The 19994-nt window shown below is 62.4% G+C and overlaps 1 protein-coding gene across 10 annotated transcripts; it reads left to right on the forward strand.

Annotated features, from left to right (window-relative positions):
• The first annotated feature begins 797 nt into the window (after window positions 1-797).
• Window positions 798-19269, forward strand: PDGFA (platelet derived growth factor subunit A). 10 transcript variants are annotated; one of them, XM_082600555.1, is made up of 7 exons: window positions 798-903; window positions 1998-2127; window positions 3563-3659; window positions 8370-8474; window positions 9946-10133; window positions 15927-16072; window positions 18502-19269. In XM_082600555.1, exons 2-7 carry the CDS (start codon window positions 2065-2067, stop codon window positions 18620-18622), a joined length of 720 nt encoding a protein of 239 aa, XP_082456681.1. In that variant the 5' UTR covers window positions 798-903; window positions 1998-2064; the 3' UTR covers window positions 18623-19269. The 10 variants fall into 10 exon arrangements, 8 of the variants coding, with proteins under 8 accessions (XP_082456681.1, XP_082456684.1, XP_082456683.1 ...); XM_082600558.1 differs by lacking the exon at window positions 798-903 and adding an exon at window positions 1061-1079; XM_082600557.1 differs by lacking the exon at window positions 798-903 and adding an exon at window positions 1582-1602.
• Window positions 19270-19994: the final 725 nt, after the last annotated feature.

Genomic DNA, 19994 nt, shown 5'->3' on the forward strand with positions numbered 1-19994 from the left:
CTAGGGCAGGCGGAATTCTCCTTCGGCCGCCCACCGCTCGGCAGTCTCCTCGCCTCTAACGGCCTCGCCGTCTAGGTTCGGGGTCGCTTGGCCCGTCACCCCTCTCGCCCTGATACCGGGGCTCGCCCGCCCCCTCGAGGTACCCGCCGCCGGGGTGCGATCCCGCCAGGTCTAGGCAGGCGGAATGTACCCAGCCCGGCGCATCGCCCTTTGGTGGCGGGGGAGCCGTCCGGCCCAGTTCAGGCCTCGGCCTCCCTCGCGTCTCTCCCCCGCATCGCTCTGAGCGGCGCCGCGGCCGGAGGTGGCGCTCTGTGCGCCCAGCGGATTCCGGCGCGGGAGGCTCAGACTCCCGGGTGCCTCATGAGCGGCTCTTTTCTTTTCCTTGCCTTCCAACCCCTCGAGTTCCCGGCTCAGGCCGCCGTCCGGCTTTCCACGAGGCATCGGGGACTTGGAGGATGAGGGGTCCCAGGGTGGGGACGAGGCACGCTGCAGCCCCCTCCTCCGACCTGGGCGCTCTCCCCTCGTGGACTGTGGGTGGAGGTTCCTCAGTCAGACGCCCCAGTCATCGGATTCTGGGCGGGGGCGCGTGGCAGCCGCCAGGTGAGTGCCCCAGACGCGCCCCTAAACCCGCCCCACCTCTCACCAGAGACTCACTCCCCCTCCTTTTATGGAGAGGGGGAGGCAGGGGCCCATGATCCAAACCGTGGAAAGAGGCCGGAGCGCCGGGGCGGGGGGCGGGAGGCGGGGGCCGGCTCGCTTTTGCCCTTTTTGGCGTAGCAGTTCTGGGCGCTGCCCTCTGCCGCCGCTGGGGCCCGAGAGAGGCGAGCCGGCGACGGCGGCACTTCTGCGGCGGCCTCCTCCCCTCCCCGTCCGGTGCTGCAGGATTGCAGCTGGCACTGGAGGGTGGGCAAGCTCGAGGGAGGGGCGCGCGGGGAGCCCCGGCGGCTGTGCTCGGGGCCGGGAGCGGGGCCTTGATGGATTTTACTGCCTGCGTGAGCGCGTGTGTGTGCTCACTGCGGCGGCGGCGGCAGCGGCGGCCGGGCCCTGCCCGGCCCGTGCGGCCCCCGCACGCTTCCGAGGTGCGGGTCCTGGGCCCGGAATCCGGGGGAGGCGAGGGGGAGGGGGCGGGGGAGGGGCGCGGCGGCGGCGGCGCTATAACCCCCTCCCCGCCGCCGGCCGGCTCCACACGCGCGCCCTGCGGAGCCCGCACAACTCCGGCGAGCCGGGCCTGCCCGCGCCTCCTCCTCCGCTCCTGCCGCCGGCGGCGGCGGCGGCGGCGGCGCCGGCTCGGCCCTGCGCCCGCCCTCAGGCCCGCGCGGCGAGGCCCCGGGCGGGCGGCGGCTGCCAGGCGGAGCGGCCGCGGGCTCTGCCCGGCTCGGGCCGGCGGAGGGCGGAGCGCGGCGCCGGAGCCGAGGGCGCGCCGCGGAGGGGCGCACGCAGGCCGCCGGGCCGCGCCGTGCTGGGCCGCGCCGTGCCCGGCCGGGCGGCGGCGACCAGAGGAGGCCGGAGGCGAGCGCGGGGCCGGCGGCGGGCGCGCAGGGCCGCCCGCAGCCCGCAGGGAGAGCGCGAGCCCGCGCCGGGCCTGGCCGGGTGTCCAGACAGGTGATGGGTGGTGCGGCGGCAGCGGCTCCAGCCTCGCTCCGGGGTCCCTTTCGGGGCTGACGCCCGCAAATATGCAGAATTACCGGCCTGGTCGCTCCTAGAGCCAGCGCTGGGGAGCGAGCGCGGCGGCGGCCAGCACCGGGAACGCACCAAGGAAGAGGCCCAGCCCCCGCCCTCCGCCCCTTCCGTCCCCACCCCCTACCCGGCGGCCCAGGAGGCTCCCGGCGCGGCGGGCGCGGCGAGCGCGCACTCCCTGCTCCTCCTCCTCGGTGGCGCTGCCTGCCTCTCCGCACTCGCTGCTCGCGCCTGGCGCGCTCCGTCGGCTCCCTGCTCTCCGCGCCACCCTCCTCCGGGCCGCGCTCCCTGAGGGATGGTACTGAATCTCGCCGCCACAGGAGCCCGGCTGGAGCGCCCGCCCCGCGGCCTCGCCACCCCGCCGAGCCGCCAGCGCCTCGGGACGCGATGAGGACCTGGGCTTGTTTGCTGCTCCTCGGCTGCGGATACCTCGCCAGTGCCCTGGCCGAGGTGGGTGCCACCCCCGCGCCCCGTCCTCTCTCCGACTCCCCCTGCGCACGCCCCCTGCGGCCGCTCGCGGGCCGAGGATCCCGGGCTCTGGGGCTCTGCAGAGCGCATTTTGATTTCTGCTAGCGTGGTCGATTTTTAAATTTTCCCAACTGGGTTCTATTTTCTGCCATGCCTAAGTGTGTCTGGTGAGTTTCCAGCGTGTTGCGTCGCTGTGCCGTGGAGGGACGGAGTGGCGGCTGGGTGGACGAGTGGGGAGAAACTTCGGGGGGCGCGGGCTCCTTTCCGAGGAGGGAAACCCGGGGCGCGGCGGACAATGCAGCATCGGGGTGCGGGGAGCGCGGAAGGGGGTGTGTGTGTGAGCCAGCGGAGTCAGGGAAGGTAGAAGGGCCGCCGACAAACAGGTAGGGGCGGTTGCGGCGGGAGCCCCCGGCAGGCAGGGTGGGCAGCGCGGAGCTGCAGACCCAGGTTCCCGGTCCCCATGCCCGGAGGGGCGGCTGGGCCAGCGCAGTCCCGCCCGCCCGGGGCCTGCTTACAGGTGGCTGAGCGAGGCGAGCCGGGGCCGGGCCAGGCGCCCTCACCCTCCCACCGCCCGCGTCCCCACCCCCAGCCCCCAATCTCGAATTCCGAATCCCCGGGAGCTCTGCTGTGATGAATGACTTTCTACACCCCGTCGTGGGAACTTAGTGCTTGAGACCCCCCAGCTACCCCCGACTCCCTTTAAAAATCAGGAAGGAGCGGGGTTGGCGGGGGGGGGTGGGGTGGGGGTGGAGGCCGAGCGGTGGGGGTGGTCTGGGCTGGGACCCGGAGCTGTGAGAGGTAGATATTTAACCCTTAAGTTCCCTGGCAGCCCCTCCCAGCCGCGGCTGGATTTGGGGCGTCTTGGTCGGCGCTAGGGCCGCGGCTGGGCCGGAGCCCGGGGTGGGGCGAGTGTGTGAGTGTGTGTGCGTGCGCGTGTTTGCAGACGACAGACCCTCTCCCCCGCAGGTTCGGCCCGGGATTCTGGGTGTGAAATTTAAGCCCCAGGGTAGATTAAAGTGTTAGGGCTGCCGTGACTTTCGTTGCCCATCCGTGACGCATTTCAACTTGATCTTCCTAGATGTTGATTTCACTGTTAAATCAGCAACTCCCTGGTCCCCTCTCTGCCCCAGACCTCTTGTAACAGACACCCCGGGGCGGAGGAGCCGAGTGGTGTGTTTTTTTTTTTTTTTTTTTTAATGGTGGGGAGCGCTTTCTTTTTGCAAAGGGCAGACGTGGCTGGGGACGGAGAAATGGGGGTCTCACCCAGCCCCACCCCGGCCTCAGGCTCTAGGGCCCGGGCTGGGGGTCGGGCGGCCTGCGTGCGAGGCGCCCGCGCGCGCTGGGGCGGGGCAACCTCGGGCCGGGGACCAGGCGCTCTGGGCGGCCCGGGGCGCTGACCGTGTTGCTCTGCTTGCAGGAAGCCGAGATCCCCCGCGAGGTCATTGAGAGGCTGGCGCACAGTCAGATACACAGCATCCGGGACCTCCAGCGACTCCTGGAGATAGACTCCGTAGGTAAATCGCGCCCCTTCCCTCGGCGCGCTGGGAGGGCGCGGGCGGCGGGCAGGCGGGCAGGCGGTATGTGCGCCCCGCGCCGCCTCCCGCGTTCGGGCCGGGCCGGGCGCCGAGCAGGAGCGCACCGAAAGGTCAGAATCCAATCCCGGGCCATAAAAGCCCAGGCGGATGAGTCAGGAGTTTCTCTTCCAATCACCACTTTCTCTCCCGGCGGCGGCCGAGGGCTGCTCGCTCGCCCAGGGATTGTTTTTGCACTTAAGGAAAATGCCCAGTGTGTCACAGAAAGTTCAGCCGCATAGAGGGCGCCGGCGCCCCGGCCAGGTGTGCGGCCCGGGGCCTGCCCGAGGGCCGGGAGGAGCACCGGGACCGGCCCAGGCCCTGGGCGCTGGTCGGGCAGGCGTGCACCGGTGTCCCCCGGCTGGGCCCCTTTGTCATCGCTGCGAACTTGCCCCGCTCCCGACGTGGGGCTGGGCCTTTGTGGTTGTAGGAGGCCCGTGTCTTTCTGTTTTCATGAGCCAATAAAAAGGCGCGCCTTGGACACATCTGCTGTTTGGGGACTATTTTGGGGCTCCCCCTCAGGCTCTGGAGCTGAGCCACTCTAGAAAACAGTTTCTTCAACAAGAGGACCCTGAAGCTCTTTGGAGTGTCAGTGGCAGGGTTGGAATGGCCCCAGGTGGGCAAAGGTGGTGAGGGACCCGGGTTGGCTGGGCTTGGAGCCTGATGATATTGGGTGACTGCGCTTGGGTGTGGACCAGAGGAAGGGCCTTCCTAGAGGACGAGGATTCTGGCCCACATTTTTGTGGCAGGGACTCCAGTGTGAGTTAGCTAGGGAGATACTCAAATCGGAAAACTTACTGTTGACTGGATAAAAAGAGTTCCCAAATGAACTTGTCAGATGGAGCAACTGAAGTCAGTAGGAGTTGGTTGGAAGAATTTTACGTGAAATGAAGATTTTTCTCTCACTGCAAACTACTCTGAAAAAGGGGGGCGGCGGGGGAATTAAGTAAAATCACATGGTCTAGTCATTTGGAAATTTGTACCTAATTATGGTGGTGGAGAGGCCTGAACTATTTTCATTTCATGCCAAAACCATTTTCTAGCAAGGGCGATGGTTTCTGTAGTTTCTTGACCCAGGAAATCCTTTGGCTGATCCTTATCAGGAAGAGGGTAGAATTTCACTTGGAGATCAGAGTTGGGCCAGGGGGGGATTTTGATCTGGTTCCTTGATGTGTAACCCTGGGGGGAAGGATTTGGCTTTGGTTAGCCGAGGAAAACACTTGCCTGCATTCTGCTGCTCCCTGATGGATTTGGGAAAGTGGGGAGACTGGCTCCCAGAGAGTTTTTTTTCTGGCTGGCAGAAGAGAGGCCTGGGAAAGGCTGGGCCTCCTTGCAGGACCAGCTTTGGGTTGCCATTGGGAAATGGGCCATTCACTTTCTGCTGGGACCATTCTTATTCCGGTCTCCGCAGCCCCGCCTCTCCCCCACCCCCCACCCATGAATGCTTTTAGCATTGCAGCTCTGGGGTCATGCTGATAGCATTCCTGACCTGGGGGCTTCTGGGTCCACCGCCTCCTTGGAGGGTCCAAACATAAAAAGTAAGGGTGCACCAGCCGGTTCTCCGGGCTGGTTTCAAATTGCCCCTTTTATAAAAGCCCCCGGGAGCCCGGGTCCCTCCTGCCCCGGGGGGTGGAGAGAATGGATCGCCTCCCCCCCCACGCCCCATCAGAAGATCTGGGGTCTGAGAGTGGCACTCCGAGTGCCTGGGAAACTTTGGGGTGAGAACACTGGAGGGGCCCCAGGGTCTCCCTTGCTCAGCAGCCATGCCCCTCTGGGACCCTTTGTGATACAAACCCCAAAGTGGGTCTCCTTCATCCTGGTCAGTCCCCCTTTCACAGCCCCCCTTTCACCTGAGCTGTTTGCTTCTATAGCTTGTTTTGCGGGGTTGGGGGGCGTGTCTTTTCCCCGACTTCTGTTTCCGTCCAACGTGAAGAGTAGAAACGGAGCTGGCTGCTAGGAAAGGCTGCAAACAGCTGTGGGGTCATTTCTTGGAGGATTAAGCTGCCTTCCAGGCCCAGGACTCCCCAGCAGGTCCAGTCAGAGGCTGGTCTGGGGTCAGTGAGGAGGGGGCTGGGTGCGGAGGAGACCCGTTGTTCTGGGTGTCCTTACTCTTCTTTGTAACTCTAAAGGGGGCTCTTCCAGGCTGATGCCCAGGAAGCAGGAAAGAGGCTCCTTTAACAGTGGCTCCTCCCAAGTGGGCAGGGCTGTGTGATTGGCAGGTGGGGCGTGGCCTCCTCCCAGTAGCCGGACCTTGTTCCCATTTTACAGGTGAGGACCTCCGCTGGAGGCCCTGAGGCGGGCCTGCGAGTTGCAGGCGTGCACGAGGACCGGGCAGTTGGTTTTTCACGTGTGGCCTTTGGGTGGAGAGACCAGCATGTGGTCTTCTAATGGCCAGTAGCGTGAAGTTTGTGGCCTGTGTGTCGGGCGTGCTGAGAGCAGACCATTCAGCAGAGCTGTGGCGGGAGCTGGGAGCTTTGTTCCCTGAGCAGCCTGGCCCGGCGCCCGTGGTCACTGAGTAACCGATACATAAATATCCCATCTCGGCCATTAACGCTCCTCCAGGGCTGATGGCTGGAGGATGGCTCCCCATCCTTTGGACGTGTGTGCATAACAGACAAAAGGGAAAACCGTTGACTAACTGTCCTGAGAGCAGTTTTAGGGCATGATTCACGCGTGGCCTTCTATTGGGAGTCCCCACTTGTTGCATCTCGACCTGCGTAAATCAGAGGGCTGCCTCCGCGTCGGCGGGTCCGAGCTGGGCTTTCAGACCACCCATCTCGATGGGGCAGTGGCTGAGCTTGTCTGACCGGGAGCTCTTTCTACTCCTGACTGAGATCGAGTCCCTGGTTCAGGTTTCAGGACAGTTGATGGACTGGGAGGAGGCTGTGTCCTGGGAGGAGGCTATGTCTTCTCTGCTCATTCGGGGGCGAGAGGCCTGGGCGGAAGGCAGTCTGGGTGTGGCCACGGGCCCCCGAGGTCTCCTGCCGGCCGCTGGCCTCGCCTGTCTTCCACGTCTCAGGCCTCAGTTTCCTCCGAGGTGAAGAAGTAGCAGCACCTACCGCACACAGGGTGCCGTGCCGTCCCAGGAGGTGGCTGTCGCCTGGCTAGAGTGAGGCGCGGGGGTGCAGCCCGGGTTGCTGCCGTTCCATTTTCTCTTAGAAGCTCAGGATGGACCAGCTGCTTCTGGGTTTGGCGAAGGCAAGATGGCCACCACCAGGACGTGACTCATAAAGTCACTTTTTCATGAAAAAATGTCTCTTGTAACAGTTGGTTGATGGGAAATTCTTACTGCATGAGTAGTTCTGTTCTGATCTTATTTTGGGTCTCAAAAAAAATTAGTGGCAGTGGAACATTGAGTCATTTTGAGGGAAGAGCTGGGTTCTCCTGGACGCCGGCATTCAAGGCAGGCATGTCTTCTGCATTCCCACCGCGTTTGCCCCGTTTGTGCTCCGTTTCCGATGAGTGCAGGTTCCAGACTTGTGGGTGTGTGGACAGTCACCAAGGCCTAGGTGGGCCGGGCACCGAGGAGGGGGCCTCTGGTCTGAGCTGGTGGCCAGGATACCACTGGAGCTTCTTGGGGTGGGGGGGTGGCAAGAGGGGGCATCTTTGTGCAGCTGCTGACTATTGGGGCGTGCCTTCTCGGGACCTGTTGCCCCTGGGTATCTATGGGGGAGGCAGTGACAGAGAGGAGAAGTGGGAAGATCCCCCAGTGGGTCTGGAGGCCAGGGTGGGGAGGCCAAGTGTGACCCACTTCATCCAGGTGCAGGCGCTGTCCTTGGGCTGGGTCAGGCCAGATGGCAGGTGGCAGGACTGTGTCCCTTGCACCCCCTTTCTGGGGGCCCTGGGGACAGAGAGGGTGGTGGTATGCGTACCGAGGGGACTGTAGCCAGTCCGGGGGACTAGGCCCAGCTGTGACCTTGGCTCTGAGGCCGCTGCTCTGCAGGTCTTAGATACTTGGATGGCAAAGCACTTTCCTTCCTAAAAGCTGTGTCCCCCCGACAGGCACCCAGACCCCTGACTCCCTGCTCCCGGTTCTCGTGTCCTCTTCCTCGCAGTGGGCTAAGTTCAGGGACCAGTGGGGTCTGGCTGAGGCCCAGTCTGGCCTTGCTTCCGACGCCCCTCAAAGGCCAGGATGCTCATCGAGTGTTGGTTTAAGTGAGGGCGGTGGGGGAGGGAGATGCGTGCAGCGCACAGGTCGCAGCAGCAGCCTTTGCTGGTCCTCGGTCCAGCCCGCTGTCCAGCCCGCTGTCCAAGGTCCCCTGTCCAGCTGGGAGCAGCAGGCCTGTTAGCTCTGGTCTCCTGGGCAGGGAGGGCTGGCCTCGGGTGCCCCCTCAGCTGGTTCAGCCCTCACCCGCGCTTCCTTGAGGAGGAGCCATGGGCAGGCTGGCTGCAGCCCCTTCCCCATGGGCCTGCGGCTTCGGCTTTGGCTTCGTGGTGACGTGCAGCGGGGCAGCGTGTGTCGGGGACTCGTGTCAGCTGTGCAGGGCTGGGTGGGACGTTGCTGGCAGCTGGGAGTCTCCTGTGCACATCTCGAAGCCCCCCCCTTGTGGGTGTGGAGTGACCCCGTCCGGTCTGGGGAGGGACGTGCTGCTGGACAGACCCTGGGTGCCCAGGTGTGGGCGGCCGGTCGCTATCTCCTGTTTCTACCTGCAGGGGCCGAGGAGCCTTTGGAGACCAGCCTGAGAGCCCACGGGGGCCATGGCGCCAAGCATGCGCCGGAGAAGCGGCCTGTGCCCATTCGGAGGAAAAGAAGCATCGGTGAGCCCCAGGACTGCTGGGCCGGTGGGGGGCTGTGGGAGGGGCTCTGGGGCCTGCCCTCTCCCCCATTCCCCCAACCGTGGCCTCGGGGGATCCATCCCTTCTCTTCTCTGTAAAACAAAGGCACAGCCTGCTCAGGGTCCTGTGTGCGCGTCCCTCCTCCCTGCCCCAGCCGCCTGCTCATTGCTGCAGGCCTGGCCTGGGCCGAGAGTTTCCAGGAGGGGGGAGCCGTCATAAATTCCTGAAGTGCCCGGTCTTGTTGGGGCCTGCGCTGGAGACAGCCTCGCTGGAAGACGGGTCGTGTTTCATTTCCAGTTCATAACGTGGAGCACACTGTGCTCCCAGCTGCGCTGCAGAGCAGTGGGTACAGCCGTGCTGGACCTGGTGGGCCCTTCCCAGGGCCCCCAGCCCACTCAGGCCTGGCCCCCCGGCCCCCATGCAGGGTTTGTTCCCTCTCGCAGAGCATCCCCGGGTCTGCCTGGTCCCTTTAGGAGTGACTAGCTGGTGGGGGTCTCCTGGGGCCCCAGGCTCAGCCTTGAGGGAAGATCTTGCCCCAGGGGCACAGCTGGGGGGGGTGTGTGTGACCGCCCACTCCCTTGCCACCTGGGGGTCCCGACTGCTGCCCATCCCCCGTGTGACCTTGGGCATGTCACTCCCTCTGTCCGAGCTTTATTTCCTCCAAGAATATGGATTTTATACCTTCTACCTTTGGGCGTGGTGTGTGGGTAAATGATCCCTGGCTGAGGCCAGCAGGCCTTCCCCAGATGACGTTTGCCGCCGTGAACGTATATTCCCGTCTCCAAGGCCAGGTGCCCTGGTAGGGCTGCAGGATCCTCGGTGGAGGCCTGTTCTGCGCCAGAGGAAAGGGGTGCCTGTGAGCAGAGCTAGGGCCGGAGTGAAGGTCCCTGTCCCTGGCTCCACCTCTGGCCCTGCCTGGCTGGACTCCCCAGGCCCCTCTAGCTGGTGGGCACTGTGAGTGGAGCCCCTTCCCCCACTGGGTCGGCCAGACCCCCAGCACCCAGCCCTCTTGATTTGGTGGCTTGTCCCTAGAGGCCACTGAGGATTCACATGCAGGAGGAGGGGGTCCTCAGGAGGCGGGGGCATCTGAGAGACCACCCCCCTGCCCCCTGGCACTGGGGTGAAGGCCGTCATCCCTGCTCCGTGCTGGCTGCAGGGGTTGTGTGAGCCCCCGGGGTGTTGGGGGATTTTCAGCCTTCTGCCCCCAGGGTGGGCTCCCCGCAGCCCCCTTCCCCGGGGTCTCCCCTCCTGGCCCTCAAGCCCCTGCTCGTCTCTGGGCCAGTCAGGTGCACCCGTTGGGGGCTGGGGTCTTTCCGCCTCTGCTGGACCGGGGGCTGTGTGACACGTCCTGTTGGAGGAAGCTGTGGCCCATGGGGATGCTCCTGCCCGGGCCCCTGGGAGCTGCTGCAGCCCTGGGGCTTCCAGAACATTCACTGGGCTCTTCTCTCTTCAGAGGAAGCCACCCCCGCAGTCTGCAAGACCAGGACGGTCATTTATGAGATACCCCGGAGCCAGGTGGACCCCACGTCTGCCAACTTTCTGGTCTGGCCCCCGTGCGTGGAGGTGAAGCGCTGTACCGGCTGCTGCAACACCAGCAGTGTCAAGTGCCAGCCGTCCCGCGTCCGCCACCGGAGTGTCAAGGTGAGCCCGGCGTGCCCCCCGGCCCCGGGGCAGCCCCGCCCCGCTGGGCGGCCAGGCCTGCTGGTGAGCCGGAGGATGCTCCCGTTTCTCTGACAGGCACACCGAGGCCGGGGGGCGGAGCCGGGGCCTGGGTCCCGGTCGGTCCTGCGAAACAAGTTTGGATCTTGGGACGCAGTTGTTTGCCTCACTAACGGGTCTTGCGAGGTGTCCAGCCACTTAGCTGGGAGCTGCCTGACGTCTCCTCCAGGCCCTGGAGAGGTCTCGCGGGCACTTTAGTGGGGACTGTGGTGCGTGGCAAGGGGCTGGTGGCCCCCTCAGGGCCTCGCCCTGCTGGAGACAGGAAGGGAGCGCTGGGGTGGGACCTGGTGTCGGGGGAGGCTGACTTCCTCCGCGGCTCAGGCCGAGGGGCCAGGCGCTCTGCCTGCCATGCTGGACCTCCGTCCCCATCTGAAATCTGGGAGGGTGCCCCCGTTCCACTGGACATGCGTGTCAATGGAGTGCTAGCCAGAAGGGTCCTTCTGGGGGTGCTGAGGTCCTGGGGGCCAGGCCCCACCCCTGTTGCGGGTAGGTATGTTCTTGCTCGGAGACCCACAGGCTGCATGGCTCGGGTTGGATGTCTTTGCCGCCCTCCTGGGGCCCCTGGGAGCCAGCACATGGCCAGTGCTTGCCATGAAGCCCTCTCTCAGGCAGGGGGGCTGGCCGTGATGACCTCTAAGGGCAGCACCGGGGGCATGCACAAAGGTCAGGCTCACGTGACACGTCCAGGAGCTCCTCCGCTGAGTCCTGGGGGGAAATTCTGCTTCCTCGGGTCACTGGGCAGCCAGATTGGGGTCTGGCTTTTGGCCCGACGGCTAGAAGCCTTTCTCGGCCTTGCCTTGCTCCCCTCTGGCTGCACTTGCCTCTTCTGTGGAATGGGTCTGAGGTACTGGGACTGTGGAACTCCCACAGGGGCAGCTGGCCTTGCTATTTGGAGGCAAGTTTCCCTGCTTCTGGGTGTCAGTCTTTCTGTTTTCAAAAGGGCAGGGTTGGAGGGAGGCTTCTAGGCTGTCTCCTGGCTTCTCCGAAGTGTGGCTGAGGCTGGAGAATTCTGGGGGGGGGTCCCTGTCTAGAGGAGGGGCTGCCCCCCCACCCCCCGGAAGCTGGCTCTGGGTGGGTCATGATCCCATGTGACCCTGGGGGCGTGGACTTGGCACCTTCCACGTGGAGCAGCCCCGCCCCCTCTCAGCTGGGCCTACAGTGCCAGGGGTCCATTTTTCCCGGAATGAGGACTTCGGTTGTGAGGTGCAATAGAATTCATCTCTCCGCTAGGAATTATCTCAGATGCCCTGTGAGTCAGTGAGTCTAGGCCTGTCAAGTCGGCCGCTGGCCCCCGAGTGAGGTGCGGGGTTAAGGACCCTGTATCTGGCGCGTGAGAAGCACTTTAGACTTGTAACTGGGACTCCCCTTGACCTTGGGGACTTGGTCCTCTGCGTGCTTTGGGTGTTGAGTAAGCACATTCCATGGCCTGCCGCCCCGTGGTCTCCGGCAGACGCTCCCCTTGGGGCCGAGTTGCCCCTGGAGTGCTTGCCTGGGGCGCTGGCTTCCGCCTCAGGGCTCCAGACTCAGGCGGTGGGGCCCCCAGCCCAGCACTGCATCCCCGCTTCCCCCGCCGCTGCCTCTTCCTCAGTTAAAGGAGGAAACTGAGGTCTAATCGCCCTGCCTGTGGGCTCAGCTACCAGCCTGGCCAGCCCGCCTCTGCTTCCTTGGGTCTGGGGGTCCTCGCTTGTGGCGTGTTGGAGGGGTCTTAGGAGCCCCAAGAAGCTGGGTAGCTGAGGTCTTTCTCTGTTGGGCATGGGGGTGGGGTGCCCAAGATTAGATTGTCCTGCAGGTGGGCTCTGGGGCCTGTCCTTAAGGCATGAGACGGGCTTGGAGGCACAGGGGAGCGGGAACGGAGTGGGGGTCTCTGCTCGTGGGCTTCAGCCTTTGGGGATCCTCCACTGCTCCCACTCTGGCTTCCTGTGGTGTGAGGACCGGGGCGTGTCCGGTCCTGGGATGGACATTAACCCCGCCTCTCTGCCCTGGTCCACCCTGAGGGCGGGTGGGTGTGCAGAGCTCCTCGGGGATCCTAGCGGCACAGTGGGTGAGGATGGGTCCATCTCTGCTTGGGCACAGGCCCGACTGGCTCGGGGTGGGTGGGGCAGCCAGCCCGGGGCTTCCCCGTGGGCCTCCGTCTGCCCAGAGAGCTCAGTCCTGCAGCCAGGGGCCAGGCAGCCTGGCTCCACGTCGGGGGCCCTGCCCCCCTCAGACCCAGTCCCCTTCCTCCGTCTCCCTCTTCAGGGAAGGCATCCCCTCCCTGCCCACCCATCCAAAGGTTGGCAGGAAAACATCCGACCCCAGACACGGGGGGTTCTGGCAGAGAGGAGACAGAGGTCAGTGGGAACAGGAGGCCCATTGTGGAGGCTGGCCTGGCCCCCCAGCCTGTCCAGGAGCCGTTCCTGTTCCATTCGGGGTTGAGGCCGAGCAGGGAGGGGGCCCCTGGGAACCCCAGGCTGGGTGCGGTGTGATGGCTGCTGGGGGTCGGTAGGGACGGCGCACTCCTGGTCGTGCACGGTCAGAGGCGCCCCTTATTGAAGGGAGATAACCGTGAGGCCGGGAGGGGTTGCCCTCCTGAGGCCCAGGTAGCCGAACCGTGCAAGGTGTCCTCGGCTGAAGGCAGCCCCCGGGCCCTGGGTCAGGACATGCTGGGGTCGATGGCCCGCCCCCCAGCTCCCCACCGTGACCTCCATGAGGCTTTTTGTGCCCACAGCTCACTGGCGGCCTTGGACCTCCAGGGCCTGCCCTCGGGGTGGCATCTGGAGCGGGCCCTGGCACCCCTGCAGACCCTCCAGCGTTGCCAGGTGGGCAGGGGTCCCGGGGGCCGCCTTCCCTGCCCTCTGCTCGACATGGTCAGCGCTTGGTGTCTTCCCCACAGTGCGGACCCCGGGATGGGCTGGCAGCGGGTCAGGGTGAAGGAGCAGCTCTGAGTAGCCATGTCCCCACCTACGGGCGAGCCTCCAGACTCTCACACGTTGGAAGTTTGGGGCTGCATTTGGTTTCAGGGCAGCCCATGGGCCAGACCTCCAGAAGCTTGGACCCAGCTCTGTGGTCATGTCCAGGGTGGTTGTCTGCAGCTCTGCTTTGCTAGACTTCAGGCTTCTGGAAGGTGGGTCTGGCATGTCCACCTGGGATGTTCAGTAATGGGCCTCTGCACCCAATATTGGACTGGGGGGTTGCTTTGGGTGGGAGGTCCCAGCTGGGGCCCCATTAGCCATTGCTGTTTGGGGAGCTAGTTTGGGGCTTTGGGGGGAAAACAGTGGCAGTGGCAGTGAGTCTCAGGTAAAGGGCCCCTGAGTCCCTCCCCTCTGGTGGGTAGGGATGCCCTACCCTTGCCCGGGTCAGGGAGGCCAGTACCTCGGAAGGTGGACATGCCTCTGGGGCCCTGCCCATCGGCCTCAGGCCCTGGAGCTGGGTCGCTTTCTCTGTGCCACTGTGGCCCCTAAGCCAGGCCTTGAGAAGGACCACCTGCCTGTGAGCCAGGTCGAGGTCTGTCGGCCATGACCCCAGGAGTCGGCCGTGGACTCCCGGAGCCCTCACCCGATAGACTCAGGGTGTCCCCCGGCTAAGCGGTGAGCTCAGGACCTCTGCCGGTTCCAAGTCCAGGCCACCTTCCAGCGAAACAAGCCCTGTTCGTGCTGCCTCAGTTTCCCCGTCTGTAAAACGAGCCGCTGCTGTGCCCTCTCAGGGTAGCTGTGAGTGTTGTAGGCCTGGCACGTGGGGTTCAGCAGATGCTGGTGTTTATTCTGGATGGCACTCTGATAACCTGGGGGGTCCCCTGCAGGGCGTGGCTCTCCCTGGCCCTCCTGGGGGCGTCCTGCCTCATAGCAGCCCAGCCGGGGGGGCGGGCAGTGAGTGGCAGGAACTCAAGGCCCTGCTTGGAAGGGTGACGGCATTGTTGGATGGCGTCTCCGGTGGGTCTGCTCTGGGAACACGCGGGTGGGGTGTTCATGACCTAGCAGCTCCGTGGCGGGGAATCTGAATGTCAGGTTTTTCAGGTGCAGCCCAGGCTCCCAAGACAAACAGTGGGAAGGAGGGGAGAGATGTGGGGCCCCAATAGGCTCCAGTATGGGTCTGGGGGCCGAGGCAATGGGATGGGGTCCCAAGGGTGTCAGCGTCTTGATCTGTGGCCTTGGCTATTGTGCAGGACGCTTTTGAGAATTTAATACTCACAGTGTGTTCTTGGGGAAAAAAATGTAGCCATTTCCTGGCCAGACAGAGGTGCCAGACCGGCCTGGAATCCTTGCATACCCAGAAGCAGGTGCCACCATAAATTCCTGTTTGTTTTTCTTTGATAAGAAAAATAAGATTTTTCTCTAAAGACTTGAGCAGCTGGTGTCGTGTGCCCTTCACCAAGGGGCCCACGGTGGGCAGCGCTGCCGGACTGTGCACTGGTCCCATGGCCGGTCTGTCTGGTGGGTGGCAAGCCCGCCCCCCTGCCTGGGGGCCTGGGTCCTCGTACCTGCCCCGCAGAGGAAACCAGGGGAGGTGCCCGGAAGGTGCAGCCACGTGGCCATGCCGGGCCTGGACGGGGGTCCCCCATCTTCTGGCCTCCAGGCCCTTTGTGAAGGACTGTCCCTGGGCTGGGGGCTTCTGCTCGTGGCCTGGGGTCCCGTTCACGTTGGCCAGCTCTGGACCATGAGCCAGGCCTCCCCGGGGCCTCCACGCGCCCAGGGTGAACGCTGGGTGGGCTCTGCTCCCTTCCTGCCTGTCTCCCCGGGAGAACAGCTAGTGGTGGGTGGAGTGGGTGTCCCTGAGGGCCATCCCGGGACCTGGGGCCCGGACGAGGCTGCGGGGCTGGGCCCGGCCCCGTGTCAGGTGGCCGAGGGGCTTTCGTCTGGAGTCTATGACAGGCCAGAATCTGCCTCCAGACCGACAGCCTCCCTGGGAGCCCTCAGGGCTGCGTGCTCCTCCTCGGGCCTCAGCGGGTGGACAGGAGGGAGGGTGACACCTGAGCCGCAGACCGTGAGCAGTAGCCCTGTTCCTCAGCTGCTGATAGTCAAGTACACGTTGTCCCAGATGCCCCTAAAACGTGGGCGCAAACTCCTTCCTTCACCCAGAGCTCCCACCTTGAGTGCATCCCTTCGGGCCTTCTCCCGGCGTGTGTGAGCCCTTTAGGTTTATTTTAAGTTAAAATAGGACCAGGGACTTCCCTGGTGGTCTAGTAGCTAAGACTCTATGTTCCCAATGCAGGGGGCCTGGGTTCGATCCCTGGTCAGGGAACTAGATCCCACCTGCCACAACTACGAGTTCACATGCTGCAACTAAAAGATCCTGCATGCCGCGGCTGAGACGCGGGCGCAGCCAAATAAATAAATAAATATTAAACAAAAAATAGGACCAGGGGCTTCCCTGGTGGCGCAGTGGTTGAGAGTCTGCCTGCCGATGCAGGGGACACGGGTTCGTGCCCCGGTCCGGGAGGATCCCACATGCCGCGGAGCGGCTGGGCCCGTGAGCCGTGGCCGCTGAGCCTGCGCGTCCGGAGCCTGTGCTCCGCAACAGGAGAGGCCACAGCAGTGAGAGGCCCGTGTACCGCAAAAAAAAAAAAAAAAAAAAAAATAGGACCAAACCGCAAATGCTGCGCCGAAGCTTATTGTTTTCTCCCCGATAGCCCTGCTTTTCCCACCGGGAGGAGGTCAGAGGTCAGAGGTCAGGCTGCTCGCACCCCGGGTGGGGCCCGGCACATCCCCACTCCCAGGGCCGCGTGCCGCTTGTCCATAGCGGGCCGCTGTCTCGGCAGGTGGCCAAGGTGGAGTACGTCAGAAAGAAGCCAAAGTTAAAAGAGGTGCAGGTGCGGCTGGAGGAGCACCTGGAATGCACGTGCGCAAGCGCCAGCCCGAGCCCCGACCACCGGGAAGAGGAGGCGGGTAAGGGGCGCCGTCCTGGTGGTGCGGTGGAGGGTCCGGAGCCTGGCTTCTGCAGCCACGTCCGGTGGGCTCGGTGGGTGGGTAGGGCGGGGGAGGTGAGATCGGGGGCTGTAGCCAAGGCCTGTTTGCTAAGCTGCCCTCGTGGCCTGGGACCTGCTGGGGAGGGAGAGAGGTCTGGCCGCTGTGCGGGTCCAGTCACCTGCCCAGCTGGTGGGGGGAGCGGGTGAGATGTGGCCGAGGAAGGGCCCTGTCCCCGGCGGGTGGTGGGCGCTGGCCGCGGCGTTGCCAGTCAGGGTCCTGGCCTCCCCTGGGGCAGAGTTTGCCCAGAGCAGCCCGGCGTCGTGACCGCCGTGTTGGGCCAGCTTGAGGGGACCAGGAAGTGTCTCCGTGCCAGCGCCATCGAGTTGTTTTACAGAAAGACAAACACCCCAGGTATTTACGGCTTCAGTTTCCACCCCACAGCCCTCCCTTAGGCCCTCTCACCCTCCCTGCCCTTCTGTCAACAGGAAGGCGTAGGGAGTCAGGTAAAAAACGGAAAAGAAAAAGGTTAAAACCCATCTAACGCAGTCCACCAGGTAGGAGCCGGCCGCCGGCCATGCCGCAGTCCTGGGGTGGGAGGCGCAGCGACTGATCACTCAGCGAATCACCCCGAAGGCGAGGACGCGCCCTGATTGGCCTTGATCCGTCTGCGAGCTTCTGCTGTCTGGCTGGGCTGCGGGTCTCCGCATTCCCGTCCCCAACCCCTCCCCTCCCGCTGCTCGGGACACCTGGCCCATGGCTCCCTCCTGCTCCGGGGCCCCTGCTCTGGCTTTGGTCCTTGTTGATTGGGGAGGCAAAGGCATCACACAAGCAGAGTGATCTGGGTTCCCTGAGCAGCAGTGGGGTAGCTCTGACGTTTACTCACTGGGATCACCTCGGACAGGTTACCCACCTCCTTTACAGATGAAAAAACTGAGGCTTAGAGGGATTACAGGTGAAGATTGTTGAAGGCTGAGTAGATCCTGTCTGAAAATGCTTTGTAAACGTACAGGGCTATTGGCTACTGTGTTGGCAGTTGTGTTTGGCTGCTAATAACATGCCAGAAACAAGGGTTGAGATAAGGTAGGGAGATCAGAGCATGTATGGCAGTCTCAGGGTATCGTCAGGGACCCACTTCTTTCCAGGACTAGTGGTGTCCATCCTCAGAGTTGCCTCATGGCCCGAGATGGCTGCCAAAGCTCCAGAAATCACGTTACACTCCAGGCCTGGAAGAAAGATTATGGTGGGGACTGGGGACAATGGTGAAAGGACCCAGTGACTTTTGCTTTGATCTCATTGGCCACCCCTCTGCTGTAAGGGGGCCTGGGAATGGTGGTCTTTCAGAGGGGCTTCCCAGGAGAAAGTGGTTGTGGGCAACCGTGGAGGAGGCAGTTTTAAGCCTTCCTGGTCCTTCGTGTTGGCCTGTCGGGCTCTGCAGAGCCTGGTCCTTGCTTCTGGGCATGTGGGAGCCCATGGCATCCAAAACAAATAGTTGTGAGAGGAATTCTTGGAGACAGGTGCCCGGGAGCCCAGGCTCCAGCTGAGCGATGTGTGACTGTGGAACGCTGCCAGGTCAGGAGCTTCTGAGGCCCGCAGGTCACGTCCGTTCAGGAGGATCCTCTGGGGAGGAAAGGTCCACGTGGACAGATCTTGAAGCAGCCCCCAAACGACTGCTCAGCCTTGGCTTTTGGGTCCCCAGGGTGTGGTGCAGGGGCTGGTTTTATACCTGCCTGTGCTGCCAAGTTTATGACCACTGGGCTTAGCCTCTGTGGGCTAGCTGATGACTGATACCCCAAAGGGAGGGGCAGGCGTCCCTGCCTCCCTGCTAGCATTCAGGCTGTGGGCATGTGGTGGTACAAGTATTGGGATGAGCAACAGACAGGCGACGTAGGGTGGGAAAGAGCTGCTCTTAGCTCAGCTCAGTGTAGCTCTGCCTGGTCACAGAGACCTCTCTGTCTTGCTGGTGGCATCCATCCTCAGGGTTGCCTCATGGCCCAAGATGGCTGCAGGATCTCCAGAAATCACATCAAGCTGTAGGCTGGAAGAAAGAAGAAGGTGAGGAGACAGGCATAAGAACCTTTCTGGGCCTCAGTTTTCCCTATCTGTACAATGGGAGAATGGGGTTTGCTATGAAGCTGTGTTCTGTGAGATCCCAAGAGCCTAGTCCCAATTCTGGTCAGGATGTTACAGAAAGGGTAATGAGGCATATTTGATTTGAAAAATTTAATAAAAGCTCTGAATCCTACGACTTGCCACGAGGCGTGTGTGTGTGTGTGTGCGTGCGTGTGCGCACGCACACGTGTGCCTGCGTGCACACCCCTGATTGGCTTAAATGTTTCACACAGTCGACGTCACTCAGCGGTGTGTGTGCTCGTGGCCTCTCAGCATCTGTCTCTCCCCTCTGCCTGCAGATGTGAGGTGAGGATCAGCCAGCAGCCCTTTTCCGGGACACGGATGTACATGGCGTGTTACATTCCTGAACCTACTATGTACGGTGCTTATTGCCAGCGTGGTCTTTGTTCTCCTCTGTGAAAACTGTCTCCATGCACACTCTGGAGAACAAAGAGACAGTATACGTTGTTTATGTGACATCAAAGCAAGTATTGTAGCACTCGGTGAAACAATAAGAAGCTTCCTTGTCAAAAAAAGAGAGCAAACAAAACCACGAAACATGACAAACAAAACTCACTCACAAAAATATCTAAACATTTGCCGGAATGGAGGGACGCCCCGAGGGATGGAAGTGACAAACGTCTCGGCAGACTGGATCTCTTTCCAGGGTGGTCACAGGTGCTTTGGCCAAGGACACAGAGCCTGCTTTCTGAAGGCTGCGATCGGATGCCGCCGGGCTCTGCAGGGGCACGCAGGAGCCAGGAATGTCTCGGAAACCACATCTCCTTGCTGTAGTGTTTAAGTCTATACAGAAACCTTCCTGAGAGCCTTAAGTGGATTTTTTTTTACACCATAAAGTGATTATTAAGCTTTCCTTTCTACTCTTTGCCTAGCTTTTTTTTTTTTCTTTTTTTTTTTTTAATTATCTCTTGAATGACATTTACACCGATAACACCAGGCTGCAGTAACAGTCAGGACGGTGGGACGGTACCTTTCCTAGCAGGATGCAAACAAATGAGATGTATTAAAATAAACATGGTATACCCACCTATGCATCATTTCCTAAATGTTTCTGGCTTTACGTGTTTCTTCCTTGCCCCATTTTACTCACTTTTTAATTTAAGCCATTTCGAGAGAACTGCGTGAACCAATCACATGCCGTCCCCCAGCCTCTTGCCCTGAGTCCCTCCCACCTGCTGCGGCCAGGCCTGGGGATGTGGCTTTCCGGAGTGGCTGCCCAGGGTTGCTCCCTGCTGCTGCCTCTGGTGTTTGGACAGAACCTAAACTCTTTATTTTTGGTAAGATGTTACGCTTTACGTGTGTTCAACAGAAATTATGTGTGTGTGTTGTTTTTTTGATTTTGTTTTTTTGTAAAGGTGAAGTTTGTATTTTTGTCTAATATTACCAGTTTTATATACCTGAGAGCCTGCCATGTTTTTTTTTTGAACCAAAAGGAAAAAAACAAACGCACCAACAAAATGCATACATGTGAAAAGCATTTGTGGCCACGTTTTTCTAGTTGCGTAGCCGAGTCCATGACCTGTCTGTCACGTGGCCCGTGGCCCGGGTGCTGGAGCTCCCGGGTGATGACTGGGAGATGACAGCGTCCTGGGCTGGCCGGTGATCCCAGGCCTGCCCTTGGGATTCCAGAACCTACGGGAACCGGCCAAAGGAGCTGTCCTGCTGGCGCATGTGGCCTCGCGGAGACGGAGCTGTGCAGCCCCTTCAGACGCCAAGTGGACCAGGAAGAATTGACCCCACAGAGCGCGTCCAGTGGACACGGTCAGCCTTA

Source organism: Mesoplodon mirus (assembly GCF_964341445.2).
Source record: "Mesoplodon mirus genome assembly, chromosome: 15".
Lineage (NCBI taxonomy): Eukaryota > Metazoa > Chordata > Mammalia > Artiodactyla > Ziphiidae > Mesoplodon > Mesoplodon mirus.